We start from the raw sequence: 26053 nt of genomic DNA, 5'->3' as shown, positions 1-26053 counted from the left end.
ATCTGCAAACAGTCCAACCAAAAAGGAAAAAATTAAAAAAATCCCAACATTTGGCTATGGAGGGCACTTCACATGTGAACCAAATGGCGTTATAACATTTTCCTTCAGGTAAACTAGTCACTAAACTCCATTAGAAAGAATACAAGAGCAATTGGAGACATCCCCAAATACCACGTACTCGATTAGAACATTCGGTCATGAGGCGCTTATCTACCGCAGGCTTTCTTTCCCATTGCATACATTACTTTACATTTCTACCATGCAATGTTGAAACAGCCTCCGAGTCTTGCCAAGTAGAGTGTCGTCCATTCTACAAAAATATTAACTTACAGTACATAACACTGAATAATTTTAATCTGTACATTTTTTTCCCTCCCATCAGAGGTGACACGCGTCAATTTGTACAAGTTTAGGAAAAACAAAAAACAACCCCCCACCCATCTGATTGTTTACATCTGGATGAAGAGTCAACAGAGCCAACCAGAAGGGGTAGGGAGGCATAGTCTGAGAAAGTAGAAATACAGTGGAAGATTAATTGTGGTTAACAATATCCAGCTCTTCACAAAGTGATACAAAATAAATCATCTTAGATTTTTAACTGAAAAGATCGAGCTGAGAAGGTTCTGCCAAACGGTCGACCAACTGATCCAAATGGGTAAGGCCGGCCTGACTTAGCAAAGCCTCCGCGTAACCAGACGCAGTTCAGAGCTCTTCAAATGCACACCTCCAGCATACACGCACATTAATTATGCTCCTTCAATTAGTTAATCCTCTAGACAGTTGTCTTTTTGTTTTGCATGCATCCCGTTCCATTTTCATTAAGGGCATCTCTTCCTTGGTCAATCATGGGCTTTGCTTTTCAATTGGATTTTGTTAATTTTGTTTTTAATGTTTTGTTTGTTATGCTGTCAATACCTCCAACACTTGGAAAATGAAATATAGATGTGGTTTTACTGACAGAAGAGAATCAGGGCTATATGGACAATGCAAAATGAAATGAAACAAGTGTCAGAAACAGTTTATAAAAATGGCACATTTATTGCTACAGAACGGTCATGTACATGACTTCATCGAATAACTACAGATGGGAAACAGGTAATGGCCTAGACCAAGCTGGGTTTGTTTTTGTCTTGAAGGAACTCCAGCACACAACCTGTTTGGACACTTCTACAAATCAGAAATACACCAAAAACATGAAAAAATCGAGGCACTCAGCCACACATTGAAAACAAGGTGTAACTGTTTTATCTTTTTTTTTTTAAATGTTTTCCCTTTTTTTCTTTTTTTAACAATTTTTTTTTTTTAGTTTTTAATGCTGCAGCTATGTGTACAGTCGCAAAAAATTTCCCCGCTGCGACCTACAACTAAAAAAACAAAACGAAACAAAAAAACAAAAACAACAACAAAAAAAAACAAACAAAAAAAGCTACCATACAGTTTCATCTCAGTAACACATGGTAAAATAACATCTTTTAAATAGTAAAATAAAGTAACAAACTTTTACTCATAATGATTCCAAAAATCTACAAAGAAGAAATATTCAGAATCTGACAATTTTTTTTTTGTAATATTCATGGTATAAAAGGATTGCTCCTGCGAAAAATAAGCCAAATATATTTTTATTTTTAAATTTAGTTTTTTTCCTACTAGGGTGTACTACAGTCTATTTTATAGCAAAAAGAGCACTAGACAAACAAAGCTTTATAACAAAAAGCCAGGCACTGATACATGGTAAATCTCTGCTTTTTTTTTTTTTTCTTATCTTCACTTAATTGCATCACAAGTAACAAGAATGAAAAAGGCCACAGTTCATATATTTTCACCATTACATATGTCTATAATACTTGAAATGAGTATGGCAAAACCAGCACTGCACAAACATGAGTCCACTTCAAGTCCCATGAGATAAGAGCATGTCTCCAAAGAAAAACAAACAAAACCAAAGCAAAATAAAGAGAGAGGCCTAAAGGCCTCGGTGCCCCATTGTGTTGGAATTCATCATATTCCATCTTGACCTTTTTTTTTTTTTTTTTTTTTTGTTTCCAGTCAGCCAGCAGACTAAAATTTTTGTGCTTGTTTATGCTGAAATTGTCTCATTCCTGACTCAAGTTCACTTTTGGACACAGATCATATTCTGCCTGTTGGATCCAAGACGAAAATCCTCTTAACCCCCGAGTCTCGGTTCAACTCCCTCCCCACCCCCCCAACCCCTCATCAAAACAAAGATCACGAATTTAAAAAAAAAAAAAAATCAAGAAATAGGAAAAAGCGAAAAACAAAAAGGAATCGGAAGACTGAATCAGAACCAGTTGTGTTACTGGGTGGACTGACAGTTGTATAAACATTAGTGTTCCTTGCAGCTACACAGAAGACAAATGGTAAAAGTTTCTAGATGAACAGATCCCTATTCTGCATATTCATAAATTACTTGAATGTGGAGGTGGATCGACTGTTCCAAGTTGCTTTTAAAGTCCGTGTCTCGTCAACAGATCCCCAGCCTAAGTAGCATCAGATATACAGTATGGTATGGACCCTTAAGAAATTCTGTAGAGTATTCGAATCCTAACTGTCTTCTGCTAAGTATCATTCGAAAATCCAGCGCAGGATACCAATATCTTACCTGGGTTTGATAATTACAAAACAACGACAAGAAAAAACACACTAAAAAGGCCACATTCCCTTTTACCTTTTCCCCCCTTTCTTTTCTTTCTTTCTTTCTTTCTTTTTTTTTTTTTTTCATGGGGATACAGCCCAATTAATAGGTATAGGTGCAGATCATGTTTCTCCACCAAGCAAAAGTAGTGAGCAGCTTTTGGTGGCCATTAGAAAGTTTTTCGCTTATTTCCAAAGGGAATTCAACAATAGAGGTATTACATTACTGAGTAATGAATACGTCAAAGCTGGTGAACAATAAATTGCAGCTTTTCCTCTGTTTGAGTGAGAACAAAATATAAAGCACCAATTTAAAAAATAATCAACTACAATTTAATTTTTTTTTTTTTTTTTTTTTTTTTTTTTTTGCTTTGCTTACAGGTTTGAAAAAACTTTAAATCAGCTCTAGGAAGCACCTTTATGATAACACATATCAAAAGTGCCATTCGTAAAATGTACATCAATGCAGGGAGTGTTTCCAGTTCCCTAAAGAGTAAACACCATATTTTCTTCTGTACACTTATCCTGAATGTGATCAGAGTAGACCTGCTTCCTCTATAATATTGTTCCTAGGGATACCCGCCTTGGTAGACTATACAAAATGAGTGCAGAATGTACCTCTAAAAGGAAATCTTCAACATACTGAGGGAACAAGTTACACATGGTTTCCATTGTTCAGGAGGAGGGGAGAGTATACAACAGTTGTCTTCCATGCCCTTCTTTGAGCTCCTTTGTTCATATATGTCACAGGCAAGCCTCAAAATAACTTCATGAAGTTTGATTTCTGCTATTCTCCTAAGGTTTGAATCCACCTCCACATTTTAGGAACTTATCAACAAATCAAAGTATTTTAGTTTTATCGCTACTGAACATATTTACAGTTTTCAACACACACACAGCTAATCAAAATGTTTATGGGTTTGTAAAAGATGACCACGTGGTAACTATCTTATTTGTTCTTACATTTTCGGAAATGAACATAAAATTCAGATTCTTGTAGCTCACTATTTCATTTAAATGAGACGTTTTTTAAACCACACAGTTTAAAAAAAAACAACCAAAACTGATACAATGTATTAAAACACATAATAACAAGAGTCTACATGTAAAAATATAACTTTTACATACACAATCTCAAAATAATGATACGTTTGCCATTTGTTGCATAAAATTTACAAATGTATTTCATTACTATATAACTGGCAAAACAGGAGAACAGATGGAACATTTAGACCATTTCGATGGATTTATGGCATTTACTCAGTGCTGATAGGTGGAAAAACTACTTGAACAGGGATTTTTTTTTCTTAATACATGCCAAGATTGTGTGGCTGTAAAAATAGAAACGAGTTAGAGACAAAAGGATGCTGACAGATTCTTAACTAGGAGCACTATTTGTTTACTGCACTATACACCAAAGTCAATCATTATAAAGATTCACGATGGAAGTTGGTTCAATTGTGCCCAGACGTCAAAGCTAGCTATCTGATGAGTTGCTGTGCCATAGCTTGATCTATGTTTCTATCAAATATGTTAAGTATAAACTTCATTCATACTGGCCAGAGAAATACTGCACTACCCCTCCTCAAGAAAGTGCAACTTAATGCTTTAGGACTTATAAGGCTTGTTATAATGCTGCATGATGATTGAATATTGGCATTTTTCAGACGAAGGAGGAGGCAGTTAAGTCATCTACATCTTAGTAAACCCATTTTGAAAACAAAAAATCAAGAAAGCAACAAAATCAATCAGCTCTGTCACACTACTTGCAATTTTCTCATTTGATGGTTTTTGAACTTTGTTTTTTTTGTTTTTGTTTTTTTCCAAAAATCTGACCATGTATTCAGAAACGCCTCACTGCACACTACTTCGGCTACACATGTAGGTAACACTTGAATCATTTTGTTAAATCACAGCCACTTTGATTATGTTATGTTTCCGATGATATAAACATTGGAAGGCACAGTGGTAACATTGTAGCATTCTAACCTTGTACCTCTGAAAATCCCAGAATAGGGTCACAAACGCAACATTACGTTCAGACAAACTCTTTTTGCCATGTCTCGGTAATGCTGCTTGTAATATCTACACATGATGTGACTTTTAAGTCCTGTGTTCCCAAAAGACTGGAGAAACAACTTTCTACTTATTTATGAATGAAAAGCAACATCAGGGTCAGCATTTGATCCTGCACTACCCCTCCGGAAGCAGAGTTGGCACTACAGGTTACGGTAACAAACCAGGGAAAGGGACAGAAATAAGACCCCCCGCCCCCAAAAGAAAGAAAAAAGAAAAAAGAAAAAACAAAAAACAACAAAAAAAAAAAAAAAGGAAAAAGAAAAAAAGAAAAAAAAATCCGTATTTACAGTAAAATCTTTCTTTTAAAAAAGTTAATCAGTACTATTTTTTTACAGGAGAAAAAAGTCTGAAACAAATGAACAAAAGCTTACCATAGTCACTAAATTTTTAATATATATTTATATATATATTTATATATATATTTGTCATAGGTCTATAAGATCCATCTGTTCCTCCTACCCTAAGGAATGGCTAATGTCATCACTTCGTTGTCATCAGGACGTTTGCTGGTTTTGTTACTAGGGCAGCCGAGCTTCCCTTATTCAATATCCAGTAATTATAAACACTAGCTGACTTGAATACCAACAAAAACGTTCATGTAGTTTTCTTCAGAAGTACACTTTTTCATTATTGCAAGTTTACAATTTTTTAAATTAAATATTTTTTTCAGACTTACAAATTAATTATATTTTTTTTTTTTCCAAAAGAAGTTTAGGCACAAATGCATTGCTCCACAGTGTGGAAAGATTGCCATTCAGTCTCTGGGCTGCGCCTCGGCTTGCACACGCCGCTTTGCACATTCTGAATGATATGTTAGAGGGTCGCCCCTCAAGTTGCACTTTTTTCTTTCTTTTTTTTTTGTGTGTTTTTCGGTTTTTTGATAATTGGGAATGCTGAAACCTCTTGCGTCTGCGATTCATAACTACTCAGACTTGTCTTATATTACAAAAAAAGGGGTTAAGGAGAAGTGTTTATGTGGGTTTAAGATAATACAGCTGTTAAGGAAGTGGTCTCTTGTATTAATGAAGCAATGTGGCAGCTTGGACCTGAGAAGGGAAAAAGAGAGGAGAATTAATTCATACGCTTAACACAGAAGTAAACGTTTTATTATTAAAACATTTTGCCTCCCAAGGGAAAGAAAAGAGAATCTGTTCATCTGGGGGAAAGCGGTCTTTCCTGAGTGACGCCTTGGCGAAGAGGGACTGACCGGGGAAAGGGTGCCCGAAATGGCTGAGAACACACTTGCCCTTTTACATCTGTCCCATGTGGTTCGACGCATCTCCCATTCCAGGGTGCGGGCCCGCCAAGGAGAGCGGGGGAGGCTCCGAGGACACCTTCTCCTCCTCCCTTCTTTTCAGACACGCGGCTTTCGGGTTCAGATTCCTTTCTGTGGAAGATGGAAGCAGAGCATTTGGTTAGCGCCGTGGCGCCTGGTAGAGGGCAGGACGGCACTCTTCTGCGCACCTGCTGACCCTCTCTCCGAGTCTCTCTCGACAGGACGGAGCAAAAGGAAGAGCTAGGAAGGGCACACGGTGATCCGAGGGGTCAGTCCCTAGCACTAGTCCGACGACTGAGAAGGCCCGTGGCAGCATCCTAACGTCGCCTTACTTGAAAGAGAATCCTGTGACTTCACCACGGAAGCAAGGAGAGCCGCCTCCCAGCTTCAGACGTGATCTGCCCTTGACCCAGCTGCTCTCAAGGATGCTCAAGGCCAGCCAGCCCGTCTCCACCCACTGCGGCCGCTTCCACCGGGAGGCGGCGGGCTGGTACTGACCTCGGACTTGCTGCTCCAAGCTGAGGATGACGGCCACGGCTTGGTGCAGGATCAGGAGCTTGGTCTGGGGCTTGTCGCTCTTGAGGTGGAGCTGCACCATGCGGCCGAGCTCCTTGAAAGCCTCGTTGATGTCGCGGACACGCAGGCGCTCGCGGGCGTTGTTCGCCATCCTCCGCTCCTTCTCGCGCTCCGCCTTCTGCTCGGGGGTCAGGTCCTCGTCGTCATTATTGCTGTGGGACAGAAGGGATGCGACATTTTCTAATGGTGTGGGGAAAAAGAAGGTGTCTACATTAGTGTTGTTTTCTTCCAGAGTTTCCAGGGAATGTGTCCATTTCCGGCTGCCGTGGGTAGCAGGATTTTACATCCACTTGAACTTGGGACTAAAACGGTGCTGACAATCCACATGCAAGACATTCGGTTTCTCCCAGACATTCAACCCAAACAGAACAGGAAAGGTTAAAGTTAGGGCCCCAAGTGCACTCCCGCTGATGCAGGGCCAAAGGGCAAACACAGCTCTGATCAATGAGGCTACACTGTGCAAAGCGGGTCACCGCCAACTTAGCCTTTTGTCCATGTTTCACCATTAACGAGCTTTGAAGGCGTGGCCAATCCACTTAGCGTATCTGAGTCATTTTCTCCATGCAGTTAAAAGAAAAAAAAGGTTAAAAACGTCATAATCTCCTTGCCTTTTCATATCACGGATGTTTATCATCCTCAAAACAAGCTGGGAAAACCTGACTCAACGTCCACTACACAGAGCAAACAAAACAAAATACCAAGCACCTACTAGTTATAAATGACCATGATCTCATTGTGAGTCAAAAACGAAGTCCAAAAGCTAATCTCTGATCATGAGAACCAAAATATTACATGATTCATAGCAAAGGCATGGCTGGAGCCAGTAGAATCTGGAAAGGCAAGATTACTTCTGTCAGTTTCTGGGTGTCATGTTCACAGATTAGGAACTTTTGAATGGAGGGCAAACAGGATGATGGGCCATCTGGAAAGCATGTCATATGAAGGTTTCATGATATCAGGGCTTCAAATATTTCATGGGTGATTGTATTAATAAAAAGAGAGAGGCATGAGAGATGTATTGTCTCAGAAAGCAGAACAAAACAGAGACCTCTGAGTGGTAGAGACTGAGTTAACATGAGCAAGAAGCTTTTTGGGTATAAGAGATGTCATAAGAGATACACAAAATGAAGGAAACGTCACTGGAAAGTAACAGCTTCCTCATTATATCAAACGATGTGGAGGGGACCATTTGTAAGGATGTTAGTCTAGAAGTTCAAGCATGATCTAAAGGACCACGGAGGTTAAGCTCTCCTTGAAAATTCCATGAATCCGAAATGTGCCCAGAATAGAGATGTTAATCACGACATTTCAGATCGGGAAGACATGGGGTAAGTTATCTAGTCAATTCCATGCACACTTAATGAATGTTGGCTTAACATGTATGGATCTGAATCTTCTACTTTGGAGAATATCTGGGTAGCTTCCAAATTGCACTAAAGACCAATTACAGCTGAGAAGCTCCAGTCAGTGAAAAATGGGAGTGGTATCCTTGGGTTGCAAGCACATGTTGCCAATACACATGATGTATGTAAGCCAAGAACACTTGTAAGGGTAGGGAAAAGGAAGACACCAAAGGAAGATGCTTTAAGACTTGGCTTGTCTCCCTGTAGGTTAAACTCCCTTCCAGATGGGACCATCCACCACAGAGGAGTGCTGGTGGACACACAACTGCCCTGAACCAGTGCGAAAAGGTTCTTCCTATGCCATCTGGTCCTTCTCACTTCTTCTGCCGAACCCTCCTCCTCCTCCTCACCTGTGGCTTCTGCTGACAGGGAGGCAGCCACGGCTACCGTGAATTCGCATCCACATCCCGCAACACAAATAGGACGTAAGACATGAAATGAGAACAGAGCCAAATCTCTGCTGGGCCTGTCCTGAAGCTAAAATCTGGGCAACATTTTTAAACATTGAACAGGTTGCCACAGCTTTCACAACACTGCCTTGGAAAGTGGGAACTTGTTTTCCAAAGGTATTCAGGCTAATAACTAATTAGAGTTGGTTATTCACTCGTAAGTATGAAATAGATTGGTTATGCAAAGAAAACTGCCTAGTGTTGCCTTACATCACAGGCTTAGAGACATAAGCCAATGCCACAAGCGTAACCTTTTAAAAGAAGCGGGTTCTTAATAGCAAGTTAAAATGTTGTACTGAAATCTACATGCATGAGTCATATAGAATCTATATGCATAAGTCAAGGCCACTAGTCAAATTACTAAGAACTGAATGGACTGACAGAGGTGATGGGAGGGCTGTGAAAGCCCCCACCCCTGTCGCCATGAGACAGGAAACTCTGCGGGGATGGTGGGAGGAGAGGGGTAGGGAGCTTTTAGGACTTTTGGATAAGAAAATCCATCCCAAGGGGCATGTTCTCAATTCCTAAAGGGCATTAGAGCTAAGCCTGAGAACAACAGCTTTTAGAAGGGGATGTGCAGTCACAGCACGATTGATTTAACTTACAAATAAAAACAACCCAAGGGAACTGAGGCAAAGAACCTGGGTGTCACGGTGTTCCCAAGCCACCTGATCATCAGATTAGGATTCACATTCCAGGAAACAGATTCTAATTGAAAGATATCACATTATTTAAGAAAACCAACCAGAAGCTATTTTCCTGCAGTTGTATTTTCTGTAGAAAGGAGTATCTGGGAGAAAAAAGTGAGCAACTTCGGTATCATCATCATCATCATCATCATCATCATCATCATTATTAAATACCAACACGCTTAAGATAGAGCTGGGAAATCAGTGCTTTCTCACGTTCGAGAGAAGAGAAAAGTCATAGCTGCATATACCTCAGCTGCATTTTCAACATGGCTAAGATCTCTTTTTAGAAATATTTTGGAAAGATCATTTCTGACCAAATTCGCAGAATAAGCATAGTTTTTTTTTTTTTTTAAATCAACCGTTTGTACTTGAATCAGTTACAAATTGTCTGCACTGCATGCAGTGAGCACAAGGTCCAAATTCGTAAGTGCAAAGACATTTTAGGCTTCCCTAGAGGGCCGGTATCTTAAATGATACTTTAGCACCTCTAGAGCAAGCCTTGAAATTTCTTTTCAGCTGTAGATTTACCTGCCAGGAAAAAACTGAGTAGTTTCTTCCTGTTCTGTTCACTTCATCAAAGTCCAATAAAGGAATTAAATGAAGCGACAGTATCATATACTGTTACCTAGATCTTGACCTAGTAATCGATTTGATATCCTTCTTGTCGTCATCTAACTTCTTGTCCTCGGAAGACTTCGTGTCCTGAAGGTTCTCATCGCCCTCGTCGTCGGATTTGATCTCCGAGCTGCCCGAGGAGACGCTCTGGCCCTGCAAGCCTGGCGGCATGCCTGCCGAAAAAGGGAGAGAGAGAGAGAGAGACCAGGTGACGCTTCCACGGAAGACCCGAGGCACCAGCACACGCTCTGCGGATTGTGGAGTTGTGCCTCTACCCTTCAGCTGCTGAACGGTGATCCTCCTGCCGTGGTTTCTTTTTTTTTTTTTTTCATGCTATCTGGTGAAGTTTCAAAAATGCACCTGTGGAAGCAAGTTCTCTTTGCATTGGCTCCGAGGTTAAATTCTATTTTGCAATCTTTTGGAGTAGATGGTAATTTCACTGTCTACAAAACATCAACTTAATTGCAATGAAAATCATAATCATGAAAATCACACACCTCAATGTTCTGATTAAGAACCCAAGTAAATATCAGCTATTATATTGAGTTTCTTCCATATGCAATGATTTAATAGAAAAATGTCCTTAAAATATAATTCCCAGGGAGTACGCTAAATATGTACAGTCAAGGCTTCAATAGATACCCTAATGATATTCTGAAATTAGGCTTCTCTTATCCTCGAGGAGTAATCAGCATTTAAAAATGGTACATATGGAAAGCAGTTAGCTGCTCGCTGAAGAAATTTCTAGCTTTAACCACTGTTCAACTTTTAAGATCACAATGCATTTCAACTTTCAGGATCACAGTAGATTTTAATACGTGACCGTCGTGTATCCACTTATTTCTAAGGTAGAAGCATGTCTATTGGGTATTCTCCTCTAGTCGTAGGCACTCAAAATTTGGTCTGTGGTCCAGAAGCAACCTTATCGCCAGAACTCTTCAGAGATGCAGAATTCCAGACCTCCTGAATCAAAATCTGCATTTTAACAAGATCCTCAGGTCATGCCTACGTAGGCTAAGTTTAAGAAGTGGTGATCATCTCTTTCTCCACATACATAATTAATATTCAGATTTGTACAATGTTTAGCAGGTGAAAAAAAGCTTCTGCCTATCGCCATGGCAGTGTTATCATCTTTATTCCAAACACGGAGGGAGGGTCATAGGAGAATGTTATTTAAGGGTCTGCAAGTTCCCGGGCCAGGCGGTAGCCCAGGGAGCAGGGGACCCAGGTCTGGCCCCTACGACGTCACTCCCCGGGGTCATGAAAAGCTGCCTGGCATCCGTGGTTTGAGGCAGTCGTTGCGGGGCGAGAGGAAAAGAGTGAAAATCCTTCCACCAAGTTCCAGTTTTGAGACGTACCTACATTTCCTTGGATCTTAAACGACAAAAACAATTTCCTTCCTTCCTATTCATTTGGAAATATCATGTTCAGGCTACAACTAACCACATTAGAGGACCTGAATGAGGAAAATGTGGAAATAGCTAAAATAAAATTTCCTCTCATCAGGCTGTTGTCTCATTCCCTGCTGAGAGAGGACCAGGATCTCAGAGGATGTTTGAGCAAAACAGTTCCTGAAGAAACACAATTAGCCGGCTCCGTTCTAACTACTTTCCCATTCGCTTACCATTTTTGTACCAAATTTGACTCTTGGTATTTTGCCAGCGCTTCCTGAGGGACGAATGCCAAGGACGCCTGGGATCAACACTGGAGTTGCTATTGTCTAAGCGAGGGCAGGGTGCCTTCGGGGGCGGACCTACCTCTGTAAGGGTCCTGGGGTGGGTTCAAATCAGGGGACGTTGCAGACTGGACAGGAAGCTGCGGAACTGGAACCTGGTTTGGCACAAGAGAATGGCTGCCTCTGAGGGCCACACCGTCTTCACGATGGGCCCCAACCTGTAAGGGTGAGAGGAATGGCAGAGTTTAGCGGGAACCAGAGGGAGGGCAGCAAGGACCTGCGGAAGATGGGCCTGGGAAGAACGAGACTCCCAAATGCCTTTCACTAGAGGGCGCTGAAGGACCACACTTGCACCTACAGTAGCCGGCAAAACACTTCACACTCCGTGAGATGCCGCGCGGTACATCCAGTGACAAATATGGCAGAGGAGCTCAGGCAGGTAAAACGTCAAATTGTCTCCCAGGGTGCTGCAGTGGAGCGCACTGATTCGTACCCATCTGTCTTCTATCATGTCCGCCAACAGATCTGACAATTATCTTAATGCCCATATGCTTAATTGTGGGCTTCTCAATTCCCCCATTGCTATCGGAAATCCTACAGGAATTTCAATTTGGCATTCGACTTTCATTTCAGGGGATAAGATTCTCAGGCCTGCCATTTTTTTTTTCCATAATGCCAGCTAAGCCTCTGACAGCGGAAGCTACAGCAGTATGGGACACAGCCCCTGCTCGGTACAAATATAATAAAATGTCACCTGGCTTTCCAAAACGGGCAGCCCATTCCAAATTAATGTTTACTGCATTTCATCAGCTGCTGAGTTCCAAATCCAAAGGGGGACCGTTTCTGCCAATGCCACCACACCGGAAAATGTACCAATAAAGGTTTTATTAAACACACCAGTAATGCCATCATTGCCATGCAAAGATGTTTGGACATTTTTCCATTTTTTTTTTTCCTCCCACTATTCTGATCCTAGAAAGACACCATACTCTAAACACTCTTTAGGTTTCCATGAATAAAATTACGGAATACAGCATGATGACTTGGTCTGGAAGAATTACTGCTGAGCTTTTTATTAACTACTACTACCCACTCTGGGGTCCAGAGATGTTGCACTAGTGACAGTGAGACAGCCACTGCGGACTTTATAGCTTAACGCCTTAAAGCAACACCATTAAGCATTTGCAAACCAAGAGGAACAGGACTAGCTGACATTTTCATTTGCATTTCCGAGGAGTTATTCTCCGAGTCTATTGTTGGGTGAACACGGGTGCGGGACAGTGGGCCTGACACTAACAATATTTATCCATGAATTTCTACTGCTATGAATCAAAAAGTTTATTTTTTTTTTCCAATCCCAAAACAAAAACCCTACAAAGCAGAATCTTCCTTCTTTTTGCTGCCAAATGTTTTAGAAGAGTGTTTCCAAAGAACGCAACAACAATAAGAATCTGAACCGACAACAATAAAATTCACAGAACCGAAGGAAGTACATTCTATCTAAAGGCAACCTAGTATAAAGTATCACCATTATATAATCCAAAACAGCACAGAAGGAAATAACTCGGGGGGGGGGGGGAGGGGAGGGATCGCGTAAATCATACTAATTGCTCAGGTTCAAAATATACCAAGAATATACAGGATTTAAAGATTCGTGAGCATCGGGGAGTATAAATGAATGCTGTGGCTAAGAGTCTAGGGCTGTCTGCCACCTGTGTGCCTGCGTCCCTTCCCAGAACATTCTGAATGGTGGCTATTTCGCTTCTATGTGGGAGCTACAGATGTAAGGGGACCATGATTACCTCCTAAAGCAGCCCATTCCATTTTAATCACAAGTTGGCCTCCTTGTACACTCCACCCACTGATTCTAGTCTCAACTTCTGGTGTTCCATGGAACAAGTGCAAGCCCCCTTTGTCTAGGCAACGCCCCCACCAGGCCACTGCGGTCTCCCCTGGTAACTGACGCCGGATCACTTCCTGGTAACTGACGCCGGATCACGCCGGTCAGGCCCACCGGATGCCCCCAACCATTTCTCACTCGCTCTTGGTCTGTTTTTATATTCGTTCCAAACAAGAGTGATTGCTATTTTCCATTCAGGTTTTGATTTGCCACTTTTGTATTTGTGCATTTAGAAGACTCATTCGATCGATGATCATCCTTTCAATCTAAGGTGTCAACTTGTAAGGATGAATTTGCAGGGCTTGAGCAAACGGTAGCTCTTTGAGCTTGTCAATCAATGGTAACGCAAATAAGTCCCATAGTGCTGACGCGTATTTACTGGTATTCCCAATGGGTTTCATCTCTTAAATTTCCATAGAAGATGATTGTGAATTGGAATCACTGAAGGTAACCACAGGTTTGAGTCTAGCAAAGATGGAAATCCCTTTTATGTTAAAAATCATTCTCTTAAAACACCCAAGCTTTCCTTATAAGCATCCATGATGTAATTTAAGGTTACTATTTTGCTTTTCACTTGAAATACATTCATAGATTGATCCTGCATTTCTTTCTTTCCTTCTAGATCACATTCAGATTAGTTTTTACAAGAGGAAAAAGAGCCCACAACCAATTATCTTTATGCTTTCTCTGCCTCAACTACTATGAAAGACTGAGTAGAAAGAATAAAATAATAAGAGCCAACAATATCTAGATTTTTAACTGTAATTGGCTTCTTTGTTAGCTGTGTAACCATGGACAAGGTATTCAAATCTCAAATGGGAAAATAACACCAAGTGATAGAGAATGAGTCCCATGTTTATTGCAAAGGGAGGTAATATGCAAAGCAACTATTATATAATAGGTACACAGTAATTATAGATACTGTTACGTGAAACTATCTGAAAATACCTGCATACGACATAAAAATAAGAGTCTATGGAGTTTCAAACACCTTCAGAACACAAACTACCTTCATTCATGATCATCTTTGCACTCTCTGTCCCTATTTTGCTCACATGCATTTGATTCTAAATCCTCTTGCACAATGAGAGTAAAATCTTAAATGATATTGTAAGTATGTTTGACAATTTTAAATTAGTTTGTTCCAACTATATTTGTTTGGATTTTAGCCATACATATTACACCTAACTTTATTTTCTATAGATCATCTTAGCTCATCTCAAATATACCTAATAATTTTCCATAAAGGAAATTAGGAATAAAGTTACTTTTTTTTTTTTTTTTTTTGAGAAAGTGCATACATGCCTGTTCTATCTCTTGACCTTGAGATCATGACCTGAGCCAAGAGTCAGGCACTTAACTGACTGAGCAGGTGCCCCCTGCAGGTGTACCCGGGTGCCCCTGCTCTTGATGTTTTAAGGCCTCCCGTATAAACTATGTACTTTCCAGGGCAAATGAACGAATGATGATGGGTCCAGATCCATGTGGTACTGAGCCTGATTCCTCAGGATCAGTTCCATTGACTGGGACTGTGGACTCGTATTCCAAAGAATTAACGTTGCTTTGTTTGTTTCCTTGGCCACACGCAGCTTGTCCTAACCCTGTTTACTTCTCTTTCAGAAACAGCATTTCTGGTCACATAAGAGACAAAGAAAAAAGAAGACAGACTGGGTGGCTAGCCCACTCCATCACCAGAATCCCTCTGAAATAGAAGGAGGAGCCATGTGATATACAAGGGTCAGGGCTTGTCCATCTTCCAAATAATAAATATGTAATAATATAATAAGAAGAAAGCAGATTCCTTCAACCTACAAATCAATTCTAGGGATAGCACCTATTTTTAGAAAATCTATACTTCATTAAAGCCCTATTTGGATAATGTTTTCATCTAGGTAAACAATAAAGTTAAAAGCCAGCCTAAAAAAAGCAGTTAATTTTATCAATACTGTTTGTAATTTTTTTTTGCAATCTTTAAGAATAGTCTTCTTAGTTACATACAATATGGTTTTAGATATGCTTATGCTGAATGTAAAAGACAAAACTCAAATCTCAAAATTATTCCATCAGTGTTCATTGATTGACCCAAGAGTACATTTGTTAAGCCAAGAGATACTTACTAATACAGTTTTGTGCTTGTCGCTCTGGGAGGTGAATAAATTGGATGACCTCGTGGAGCTTACAGTGATCCTCTGAGGCAGTTTTGGGCATTGATTAATTTAGTGTGGCGGTTTTAACAGCAAGTCTCTCAAAGGAAAGGACATTCATCATGATTTCTGTAATTTGGGTTTTGGACCCAGAGAGCTCTTTTGGACTTAAGGCCACTCCTTCTCTTTCATGGGCCATTTCAGCCTCTCTCGTACCTCTACTGGTACCTCTGTCTCTCTGGCTTCTGTCGCCTCCTGGCTACAGCCTGGATGCTCCCTTCATACATCTCTCAGTACACTCTTTCAGGTTCCGTACTAACTGCTGCGAACTCCCTGTCTTAGTATTTCTGAGTTCAGAACCCCCAGATCATCTGGTGGTGAGCTCCTCATTTTGAAGAACCCATGGGCCATCCCTTGAAGGGGCCACTTTAGGGCCAAGTGTCCCCATGAACTGGTTCAATGAGCTACAAAAGAAGAGGGGGGCTCATGTGGTCCAAGCATGGCTGCCCCTTCTGCCCAGATAGCCTGCCCCCCACATCATGGCTCTTGGGTGTAAATATCTAAGCCATCCTGCATCTCAGGTCAAGGTGTAGTCAAACCCTGACACAGCTATCTGAATTCTCCTGTGTTAATGTCACTGGGAATAACTAAAATATCTTTAGAAGTACATTACTTCTTTTGAATCAGAAAAGCACCATGTAATTTTAAATAGCCTTACTTTCCAAGGGAAGAATTGATATATTATTTAGAAGCACTTTCCACTCACAGAGTAGAGACTAAAAGGGCTTGTGAAACTTGGAACCCCGTTAGGCCAAACTCGCCATTTTATAGAGAAGAAAGCTAAGGTTGGAGATAGTCAAGTGACTTGGCAAACGTCTAGTAAGAAGAGTAAAACAGGATCTGAGCTCAGAAAACTTATAACAGCATCAAACAATTTGATTTGGGGTGTGTGTGTGTGTGTGTGTGTGTGTGTGTGTGTGTGTCTGTGTGTGTTTATGGGAGCAGAGTTAAGGGACAAAGGGGCTTTTGCTTCCTGGAGCTTTTGTTTCCCAAAGTGTGCATACATGTACATAGATGTGTGTGTGTACAGATATGGATATGAAAACCATTTTCTTTTTCTCTATCACAGGGGAAAAGCCACCACAGCTCATCACCGATGGCCAAGGCCAAGATGTCTAACTAAATTATAAAATTTAATATTTGCCACAACTCCTCCAACATAAACAGATTTAAAAGACATGCAGCCTCCAATGAGGTGGCTGTTGGCAAGGCTGCTGTCATGTGGGGATCCGCGTAGCGTCCCGGTAAATATCCTTATCCTGATCCTTGGGCTCACAACAAACACCACAAACAAAAAAGACATTCGGTGTTTCTGCTCTCTTTGTTTCCAGGGAGTATTGTGAAAGTAATTATTCTGTTGTATTTAAGAGGCCTATTTCATGGATGGGAAAATGTATTAAATTTCATTTGGCAGTTATTCAATCCTTGTTAATGTTATCTCCAGAGATAACTGCTTCAAAGCCCGCTTTCAGGCCGCCCTTCCTTCCTTTCTACCATAATCCTTCTAAGAGAGCGTAGGCTGCGAACTTCGGGAAACTTGTCATCAATTTCTGGACCAAGCAACATTGATACAAAATTCGACAGGCTACCAGGAACTTTTTGTATAGCAAAAGAAAACTCTGTTATTAATGGTATCTGGGTCAAATGTTTCCTTTTGACATAGGTGTTTTTAAGAAGAAACAAAATAAGGAAATGGGACAAAGAAAAAAAAAAGCCCCGGTAACTTTTTACTCTTTTTACTTTTCTCTCTTCTCTTTCTCTTCCTCTACAAACACGGAAGAAAAGTCGATGGGCTTTAATTGTCCTTAGACACAGAAGGCAGTGTGGATGTCTGAACGGTCATCTCCCCACGAAATATCCATCACACATGACAGCTGGAGAAGGCTAGATTTCAGTCTCCATGATCGCTCCAGCTCTCCCTCATGTTAGAGGAAAGCAAACTTATTTTCCCAAATGTGCAAAACACCGTTTAGTCCAAAAGTGCATCTTTTAAAGAGGTAGGAAGCGGCCATGCAGACTTTAATGGCTCACAGATGGCTCACGGAGGTTCACGGAACGGCAGCAGCGGACGCATTCTGCGGGGAAACAGTCCCGGGGGCACTGAGATGCGGTGGAAACCGAGACCCGCCTCTAAGAACCTACTCCTTTGTGCGAGAAAGCCCTACCATCTGGGACGCCCTTCAACCACAAATATCACTTCCATATTTCTCAGTTGAAAAACTTATCAGACGACTTTTTAAAAACTCCTGTCATTAAACATTTAAAGGATTTTTCACTAAAGTCAGAACCGATGCCATTCTTTGGTTTGGATTTTGATTCTTGGGAGATGTTTATGAGGGAAAGACCCCCTCACTCCAGAGGACACCTGTTTCTTCCCCCAGAAATCTAACAGCTTCGTTTACGCTTTGCCTGAAATTTAAGGTATTTCCTCATTGGGCAATTCTAGGGAGGTTTCTTTAATTTTTATGCCCCAGATGATAAAATAATTTTCTAAAGGGCTTAAACATGATGTAAATGACCCTGACTTGGCAGGCCTGACCTGTCACGTGATCAGGTAGGCCGAAACTCCCAAGAATGTCCACCCAAATGGTTAAAATGAATGATTCTGTGATTTAATTCAAGAGATGCAAATGCGTGTTATCTGATTTCAGTTCATCTTTTTTTTTTCTCTTCACTTGTACGTTCCATCCATCAGACCTGTTTCATTTCTCTCCTCTGTATCTCCACCCTCTGCCCTCACGTCTCTACATGACTTTCCTACAGTGGAAACCATAACTAGATGTGGTCCTCCGAGTGAGAACCTCAGCAGGTGGTTCGTGGAGTCCCTATCACCCCTTCCGGCCCCGGGTAGCAGGTTACTAAGTAGTTTGTAGGGAACTAAACTTACTCCATGCCTAATGAACCCAAGTCTCTCCAGCACAGAGATGATGGTGAAATTGTGCGCTGACTGGTAGGTAGCTTCTTTTGTTTGGCCTGAAGGAAAAGACGATTATACACCTGACGTGTGCTTGGGAGTTCTGATCCTACTGTACAGACACACCTGTGAGCTTGTGTACAACCACGGGACTGGATTCCATACAGGTTGCTCTGTAGGCAGCCAAGGAGGTCAACTCCTAGGGATTTAGCTGTACCTAACTGGCTTTTCTTTTTTAATGCCTTTCTTATCATCCAAGTAACACAGGCTTATTGTAAAATATTTGAAAGGAAGTGGAAGAGTAACAATGAAACATTCCCTTCCCATCACCTCCTAAATATTCCCCTTCTGAATGATTTACTCTTTGCCCATAACCCTTGCATGTCAGCTTTCCATCGTTCTGTGGATCAAGTCTAAGATCGATACCTTGTGCACCTGTGTCCTTCACCTGGACACCAGAGGACCCTTCCAGTTCCCTCCTGTTACCAAGTTCCTGCATCTCCAGCTTCGGTTACCCACTCATGGTTCCCCATGTGCTGCATTTGCTCCCAAATCGGCAAGGCTCTTGAGCCAAGCCCTCCCTGTTCTGCTTCCCAGAGCTGGTTTCCTCTGCACAACTCACCAACCACTTCTCTTTTGTTAGTCCCACAGATCCCCGTCTTACAGTCTTACGTCAACTATACGTTTTGCACATTTCTATCAAAAAATGAACATTGTCAACAAATGCCTCAAAGATGCGTGCTGTGTGCAAGGCACGATTTAGGTATTTGTAGGAGAAATGATAAACAATGGACACATCTATCATTTACAGGTTCCTACATCTTAATGGTGGAGCCATTTAAGACAAAAGAAAGTGAATGTCACGAGGTAGGACCAGGTTGGGTGGGGTGTCAAAGGATGGGCGAAAATGTTCCAAATTGAGAAACCAGGGACTTCTTCAAGGAGGTGGCATTTCAGATAGGCTCTGAAGGACGGGTAGATTTTTGATACAAATTACTTAAATTTTTTTTTTTTTTAAAAACGGACACAACATCGATGAGGTAACATCTCAACTTTAAATCGAAGTTTCTATTTTTACATCAAGAAGTGGCATTATTTTGATATTACAGCTATATGAAGACGCAGCTTAGGGCTGCATATGAACATGTTTTCATGTTGTCAGAGTACATATTTTGGACAAAAGGCAGATTTTTGTAAAGCCCATTATAAACCTCACCGGCTCTACTACAAAGTGAACAACACAGGGCATTTCGGACACAAATGGTACCTCGCTGTGTGTGTGTATTATTGCCCCAAATGATTCACTTGTATTTAACTGCAGTGAAGTCTTTCATCTCCCAGCTATACAATAATAGTTTCCATACGACCAGTGGCTCTGCTATAAATAAGATCAAAAGCAAAAGAAAGGATTTAATAAAAGAAAATGACATTAAGAGTAGCATTAAATCGGGGGGGAAAATACCAATATCCAACTATGTTGTTTTCTTGAGAATGAAGCTCCACACGGTACTGAATAGCTTCCCCAGTGTGTCACAAAAAGACATTTTATAAGGAGGAGGCATGTACAAAATCCATTTGGGTATGTCTCAGAGTGGTAAAGATTGAGCTGGGGGGTAGTGGGGAATGTGGGGGGTAGGAAGGGCGCCCCCCACTGCAGAGGCAGGCTGGAGAAACCGTAAGCAGCCTTTTTCACACCAAGAGTTCAAGGGAATGTGTGGATGGCAGACATCCATCCATTTCTCTATCCTTTTCTGTTCCATTTAATGGAGATAGACTTTGGGTAATCCAGAGATTCTCAGAGAATCATAACATTGCTCAACTCTCGTACATGAGTTCTGAGAAAGGAAGTTTTTTTTGGCAATGCACTGTGACTTGATATGAAGAGCCAACTTCCCAAACAAATTCTCCTCTAGTTCTTAAAAAAAAAAAAAAAAGTTACAATGTTAATCTCTATTCCCGACTGGATAAACAGCTGCTAATAACCTCCAGCTCCCAGGGGAGGGGGTTGTTTCCTTTCATCTTCAGACTGGTGGATATCTGACGTGCACTGGCCTTTAGTGATTCCACATGTTTCTTTCTTTGCCTTTTTCAAAACTGCCCTGGTACTGGTCTTGCCATTTCAGGTTTCTTTTCGCCCTGAGACTGTGTCCATGGAGTTGCAGGACATCCTCAGTTATGGTACCACTTACTGGAAATGCTAGTTCTTTCACTGTGGGTGTATTTAAAGAGGAAATTCACGCACTTACAACATCTAAAGGAAGCCAGAATCTTGGACCTTTGTATTTGAAGCTTTGCGAGGGAAATCACCATTTTGGTTTCTTTCAGACTGAGCTAATTATTCTCTCAAGGGCTGGCTACGTTCAAACATACTCAATTCCTAATAGCACCGGTAATGCGATTGCTTCCTTCTCTCTGTTTGTGTGCTAAACAGAGGGGACAACGTCAACACTTCTCCTGTGCTAGGAAGTACCCTGCAGAAGGTTACAGGCCGGCTGGCCCCCAGAGTCATTCTCACTTGTTCTCGAGCACCTGCTTTTACTGGTGACCTCAGTTCTACACCTCAAGATTCAGACATTTCGCAAAACAGCTTTTTAAACAAAAACCAGCTGTTTCCCATCTAGACTACAGGGGGAAGAATCTGGGCAGCTCACAGAAACATTACCCAGAGACTACCATTCCCCCATAACTTTCACACACTTTCGGCTCCAAACGAGACCCGTCCGTGTGCAGGAGCCCAGGAGAAGGCAAACGTGAAATTAAAATGTGGAAACTCGATACCCTGGTTTTCGACAGTGTGTCCAATGAGCTGCCTGGAAATGAACGCGGTTATTGTATCAGGACAGTGCTACCCAGAAGATGTCATTTACCTAATACTGGAGAGATCTTCTGGTTCAACTCAACTTCGTAGTTGTAAGATGATTTATGGATGCAGAGGAAGCTATAATTATGTACAACTGTGAATGTCAGCCAATTAGGTAGAATCCTCGTGTTTCAGAAATGCGACGTTCAAGCTTTTAAAAATTTTTTTGATTTTTTTTTTTTTTAGGTTTTCCCTCTTAAAGCTGCCTTGCCTAAAACCTCTTCTTATTTTGAGCCCATTTTACACTTCTATTTTCTAAGCAATTAAGATACTTTTGATTTGAAAAATTTACAGCCACAATAAAAGTTAAAATAACACAACGACCACAGATTCTGAAAAAATATAAAATGGCCAAGGCCTAGCCTCAGCTTTTAAACAGTGCCAAGTCGCTCCAGAATTTTCTGTTTTGGTATGAATGACATAACTGAATTACTTCATGAGCTGCTACTTTAATTCCTAAGGGTGGAAAATTCCATGAGTTAATTTAATTTGGATGTAAAAAATATACATGAAAACTCGCTCTTCCTGTGGACTCTCATGTGAAATATTTGAGCCAATTGTTGGAGCTGCTGTACTCTGAGGAGGGGGAGGGGCTTTCCACCCAAGGCTGTCCGGCCGGTGCTGCCCAGCCCGTATCATCATCAGATTTGGGCATATGAGATCCTTTATTTTCTGCATCTGTTTTTAATCACTTTATTTGATAGCTCTGCAATGCCCTTTCTAGCTCGTTCCTAACTGCTGAGATCCTACACAGACGCTAATATGAGCTCCATGACACCTTTTGCAGGAAGGTTTTCTTAGGAAACCTTAGGTCTCCTAAGGCTGGACCACATTCGTCCTTCTCTGAACTGTTTCTTAGGTCACTTCATTCATTCCACCTTGCATTAGAGTCAGACACATACTTGTGTTATCGCCCCCCTCCCCGAGTCAAAGGTCTAAAGGATCAGAGACTCTCGTACACATTTCATAACCCCCAAAGGATCTGAAGCACAGAAGACACAGAACGAGGGAATGAGCATCTGTGTAGTTGCTAATATATACAATATTATCTTTCCTCCCCCAAAATCTGCTTTCTTGAGGAAACAAGGATAATACCACCTTTTTAAAATGCAAGGGTTGTGCCTTTTCTAAACTATGGACAGTTCAGCATTGTGTCTTTGTCCCCAAGAAGAGTTCGATTTAAAAATATGACAGTGACTATGCTATTCAAAGCATCTACCTGCTTTTTCCTCTATTATTTAAGAAGAAGGCTTCATAAAAATACAATGAGGCCAAAGAGTATCTTTTAAATACGCTTTTATATTTTGAAAGTGGGGAAAACAACCAGTTTTTGTTTTTATTCATTTAAAGTTCATGGGGCGCCTGGGTGGCTCAGTGGGTTAAAGCTTTTGCCTTCGGCTCAGGTTATGATCCCAGGGTCCTGGGATGGAGCCCTCCATTGGGCTCTCTGCTCAGCAGGGAGCCTGCTCCCCACCCCACCCTGCTCTCTGCCTGCCTCTCTGCTTACTTGTGATCTCTCTGTCAAATAAATAAACAAAAATCTTAAAAAGGATATACTCCCCACCTTAAAAATAAAATAAAATAAAGTTCATGACACCAGGGTGTTAAACACATACTTTAGGGGAAAAACAATTTGGGGAACTAGGCTTATTTTGTCCTAGAAGTGGAGAAAGGGAATCTTTTGGGTTTGACAGTCCAACAGAGACTATCTTGTTTCCAGGTCCCAGGACCTGTTTTGGGTGAAATAGGTATTGATGGGGTGGGGTGAAGAAGGGATCTACCTAGTTTGGACCCACTGCTGTGGGATCTGCCCACACAACAGATCCCCTCATCTCAGGGGCTATCAATGGAGCACAAGTGGTCCCATTGCTATGGTTGTATTTAAAACCTCTTGACCTTTCATTTACGTGAATGCGGAAATGTCAAATGGGGAGTTCCAGGTTTCTGAAGCTGCTGTACCTAATCCACGGTTAAGAGAATGTCTTTAAGTCAGACAGAAAAAGACAAATACTGTATGTTCTCATATGTGATACGTAGATTCTTAAAAAAAAAAAAAAGAACTCACGGAAATAAGCGAGTAGAAGAGCGGTAGCTGGGGAAAATGGGAAGATGTTGGTCAAAGGGTACAAACTTGCAGCTATAAAGTGAATAGACTGTGGGACTGAATGTACAACAAGGGAACAGTAATTAACTACTCTAGTAGATATTTGGAAGTTGTTAAGAGTAGATCTTTAAAAAAGTTATCATCAGGCACACAAAAAAAGGTAATTATGTGAGAGGATAGAGGTGTCCACTAATTTTACTGTGGTGATCATTTGGCAAAATATACACATACACGAAATCCTCCAATTGTCCACCTTAAGCTTACATATGTAGGATGTCAAGACTATCTCCACAGGCTAGGAAAAGTTTGAAAAAAATAAAAAGAATTTCTTCAAGTTTTTTTTCCCTCTTTTTCCCTTAAGTTTTCTTAAAATAAAGTACACTATTGATATAGATTTTTTAAAAAGTTGAGTCAGTTAAGTCTGCTAGTCTGCTCTCAGAAATATAATTGTGGAGATTAGGATAGATGGTGAAACACTATAGATAAGCAAATTGCTTAATCAAAGAGAGAAACCTACATTAGTTTCTATATAGTAGCTATGGAAAGATGCGGAGATGACTAAGATCCTGAGTGAAATTCTGAAACAGGCTATTTAAAAGATAGTTTCGAAGTGCTTTGAAAGAGAAGCAATGACCTCTCACACTCAGTTTGGTTCCACCAAGAACAAGTCTTTGTGGACAAACCTTACTTCCTCATTCATGGAAATGCCACATGTCCGCTGTCTTGTGATAAAGCTAAGGGAAAAATGAGAGAAGGCGGACAGTGGGAGAGTAAAAGTAGTTGAACGCGACTGGCTGAAATATTAAACCCAAAGGATGAGGACGATGTAAGCATTGAGAGAGAGTCTGTAGCCTTGAACCTCAGGCCTTCTGCTCTGTGTCCTCCTCTAGTTAACATTTTTATTCATGGCTTTGCTAAGGGCAATAATGGCACCCGTCGAAACAACCAACGACAGTGTTGGCAGAGTATGTGACCGAATGAGGACCTAAAGAAGAGCTTTCAACTGGAAACAGACTGAAGCTGCAGGATGAAATGCACAGGTATAGAAAAACAACAAAACAACAAAACCAAAAAACCCCACAAAAACCCACAAAGGCATAACATGAAGTTTTGTAACAATACAACACAACGCACACAAGGGTAGTTGAGATGCATGTGGCTTATGGATTTCAGCTGATTAGAAATTCAGTATCCGCCAGCAGGATGATGAAGGCATCAGAAATGACTAATAGGATCTTGTGAGGATCTTTAAATGAATACACAGCATATCGAATGGGTTTGGTAATAGACCCACCCTAGCCCACCCTGATGACTCCTTAAGCACTGTGCTCAGTTTGAGACTCTACATGCTAAAAAGTCCTTGAAAGAGAAAGCATTCCTTTTAAAATAGGGAGAATGCACTGGAAAGTCATAAAATCAAAACTTTAACCGGGGGAGTGGGGTGGGTGGGTGCTGGTAAATATTTGAAGACAAAAATATCTAGTCTAGAGAAAAAAAAAAAAAACTGACCAGACCATTTTCAAAAAAACTCTAAGTTTCTAATGTATTTGTTGGGTTTGACTTAGGGGTAACCTCAGTAGAGGCAGAAAAATGAGGACTGCAGAGAGAAGTAAATTTGGGCTGGACATAAAGAAGAATTTCCCAACATTTGATAGAAACGGGCTTTGTGGTCATTTAGAGCTACTTATCCTTGGATGACTGCTTGGCAGGGGATTTTAGGGGGATTTGGATAGAGAGGATATATAAGATCCCTGAGAGTCTACGGTAATAGTTGCTTAGAAATGCGGCATCTGCTCAAATATCCATGCGACTTTACGGAGTCAAAATGTGAGAAAGTTAGAGGAGCAAGACAGAGATGGCGAGGCCTCTACGGGTCAGACCTTCGTGGAAACATTTTCTGACTTCTGCCACTATCATGACTACATGTACCAGTAAACGCTGCCCGAGATACCACATGCCCGCCCATGTCTGTCTCCTGTTGCATGAAGCCAAGGAACAACTAAAAGGAGCCAAGGGTTTCTGTCATGTTGAGTACTGAGTAATGCAGACTTGTTGAATCACTATGTTATACACCTAAACTAAGATAACGTGGTATGTGACTTACACTTCAAGAAAATAATCAAAATAATTTTTTCTTGGGTTTCCTTGTAGCCTCAGCCACAGTTTTGAAACTGCTATGGTGCTGGCTTAGAGAGGAAGTTCACTGCAGTGGTGTGGTGTTTGCGACAAAGAGTGCTGCTCTCCCTGCTGGCTTGTCTGGTTTCTACCCAAGCTTGGCCATTAACTACTGGACGTCCATGTTTGGGTTACTTCCCCCTTTCTGGGCCTTGGGCTTCAGCAGTAAAAGAAGGGCCATGGGCTAAATGATTTTTGGGGTGCTTTTAGAATCTAGAATTCCATCGTCCTTTCTTAAGAACAATGAAACAAAACTAAGTTAAGTTGTTATCTTATGAGGCCCTAAGTGGTAAACGTTCTCATATGTTCAGATGTCAATCAAATACAAAAAGGTGCTTTATCACCTAATGAATTTTCTTCTTCTTCTTTTTTAAAAGATTTTATTTATTTATTTGACAGAGACACAGCGAGAAAGGGAACACAAGCAAGGGGAGTGAGAGAGGGAGAAGCAGCCTTCCTACTGAGCAGGGAGCCCGGTG

The 26053-nt window shown here is 41.1% G+C and overlaps 1 protein-coding gene across 28 annotated transcripts in view; it reads right to left on the bottom strand.

The window, feature by feature from the left end:
• Nucleotides 1-1018: 1018 nt before the first annotated feature.
• The window catches only part of TCF4 (transcription factor 4), a 351743-nt gene continuing 326708 nt past the window's right edge, over nt 1019-26053 (bottom strand). For 18 of the 28 annotated variants that reach the window (XM_082699639.1, XM_082699615.1, XM_082699619.1 and 15 more), the window contains 5 exons: nt 11500-11635; nt 9753-9915; nt 6506-6735; nt 5978-6118; nt 1019-5777 (listed from right to left, as the gene is read on the bottom strand). In XM_082699639.1, the coding sequence (XP_082555765.1) occupies nt 5982-6118; nt 6506-6735; nt 9753-9915; nt 11500-11635 (666 nt within the window). In that variant the 3' untranslated portion in view covers nt 1019-5777; nt 5978-5981. The remainder of the gene's footprint in view (nt 5778-5977; nt 6119-6505; nt 6736-9752; nt 9916-11499; nt 11636-26053) is intronic. The other 10 variants (XM_082699616.1, XM_082699623.1, XM_082699624.1 and 7 more) reach the window with 1 other exon arrangement.

Source organism: Mustela nivalis (assembly GCF_964662115.1).
Source record: "Mustela nivalis genome assembly, chromosome: 14".
Classification (NCBI taxonomy): domain Eukaryota; kingdom Metazoa; phylum Chordata; class Mammalia; order Carnivora; family Mustelidae; genus Mustela; species Mustela nivalis.
Note: the sequence above shows the minus strand (reverse complement) of the source record. Positions and strands in the feature narration are given on the sequence as shown.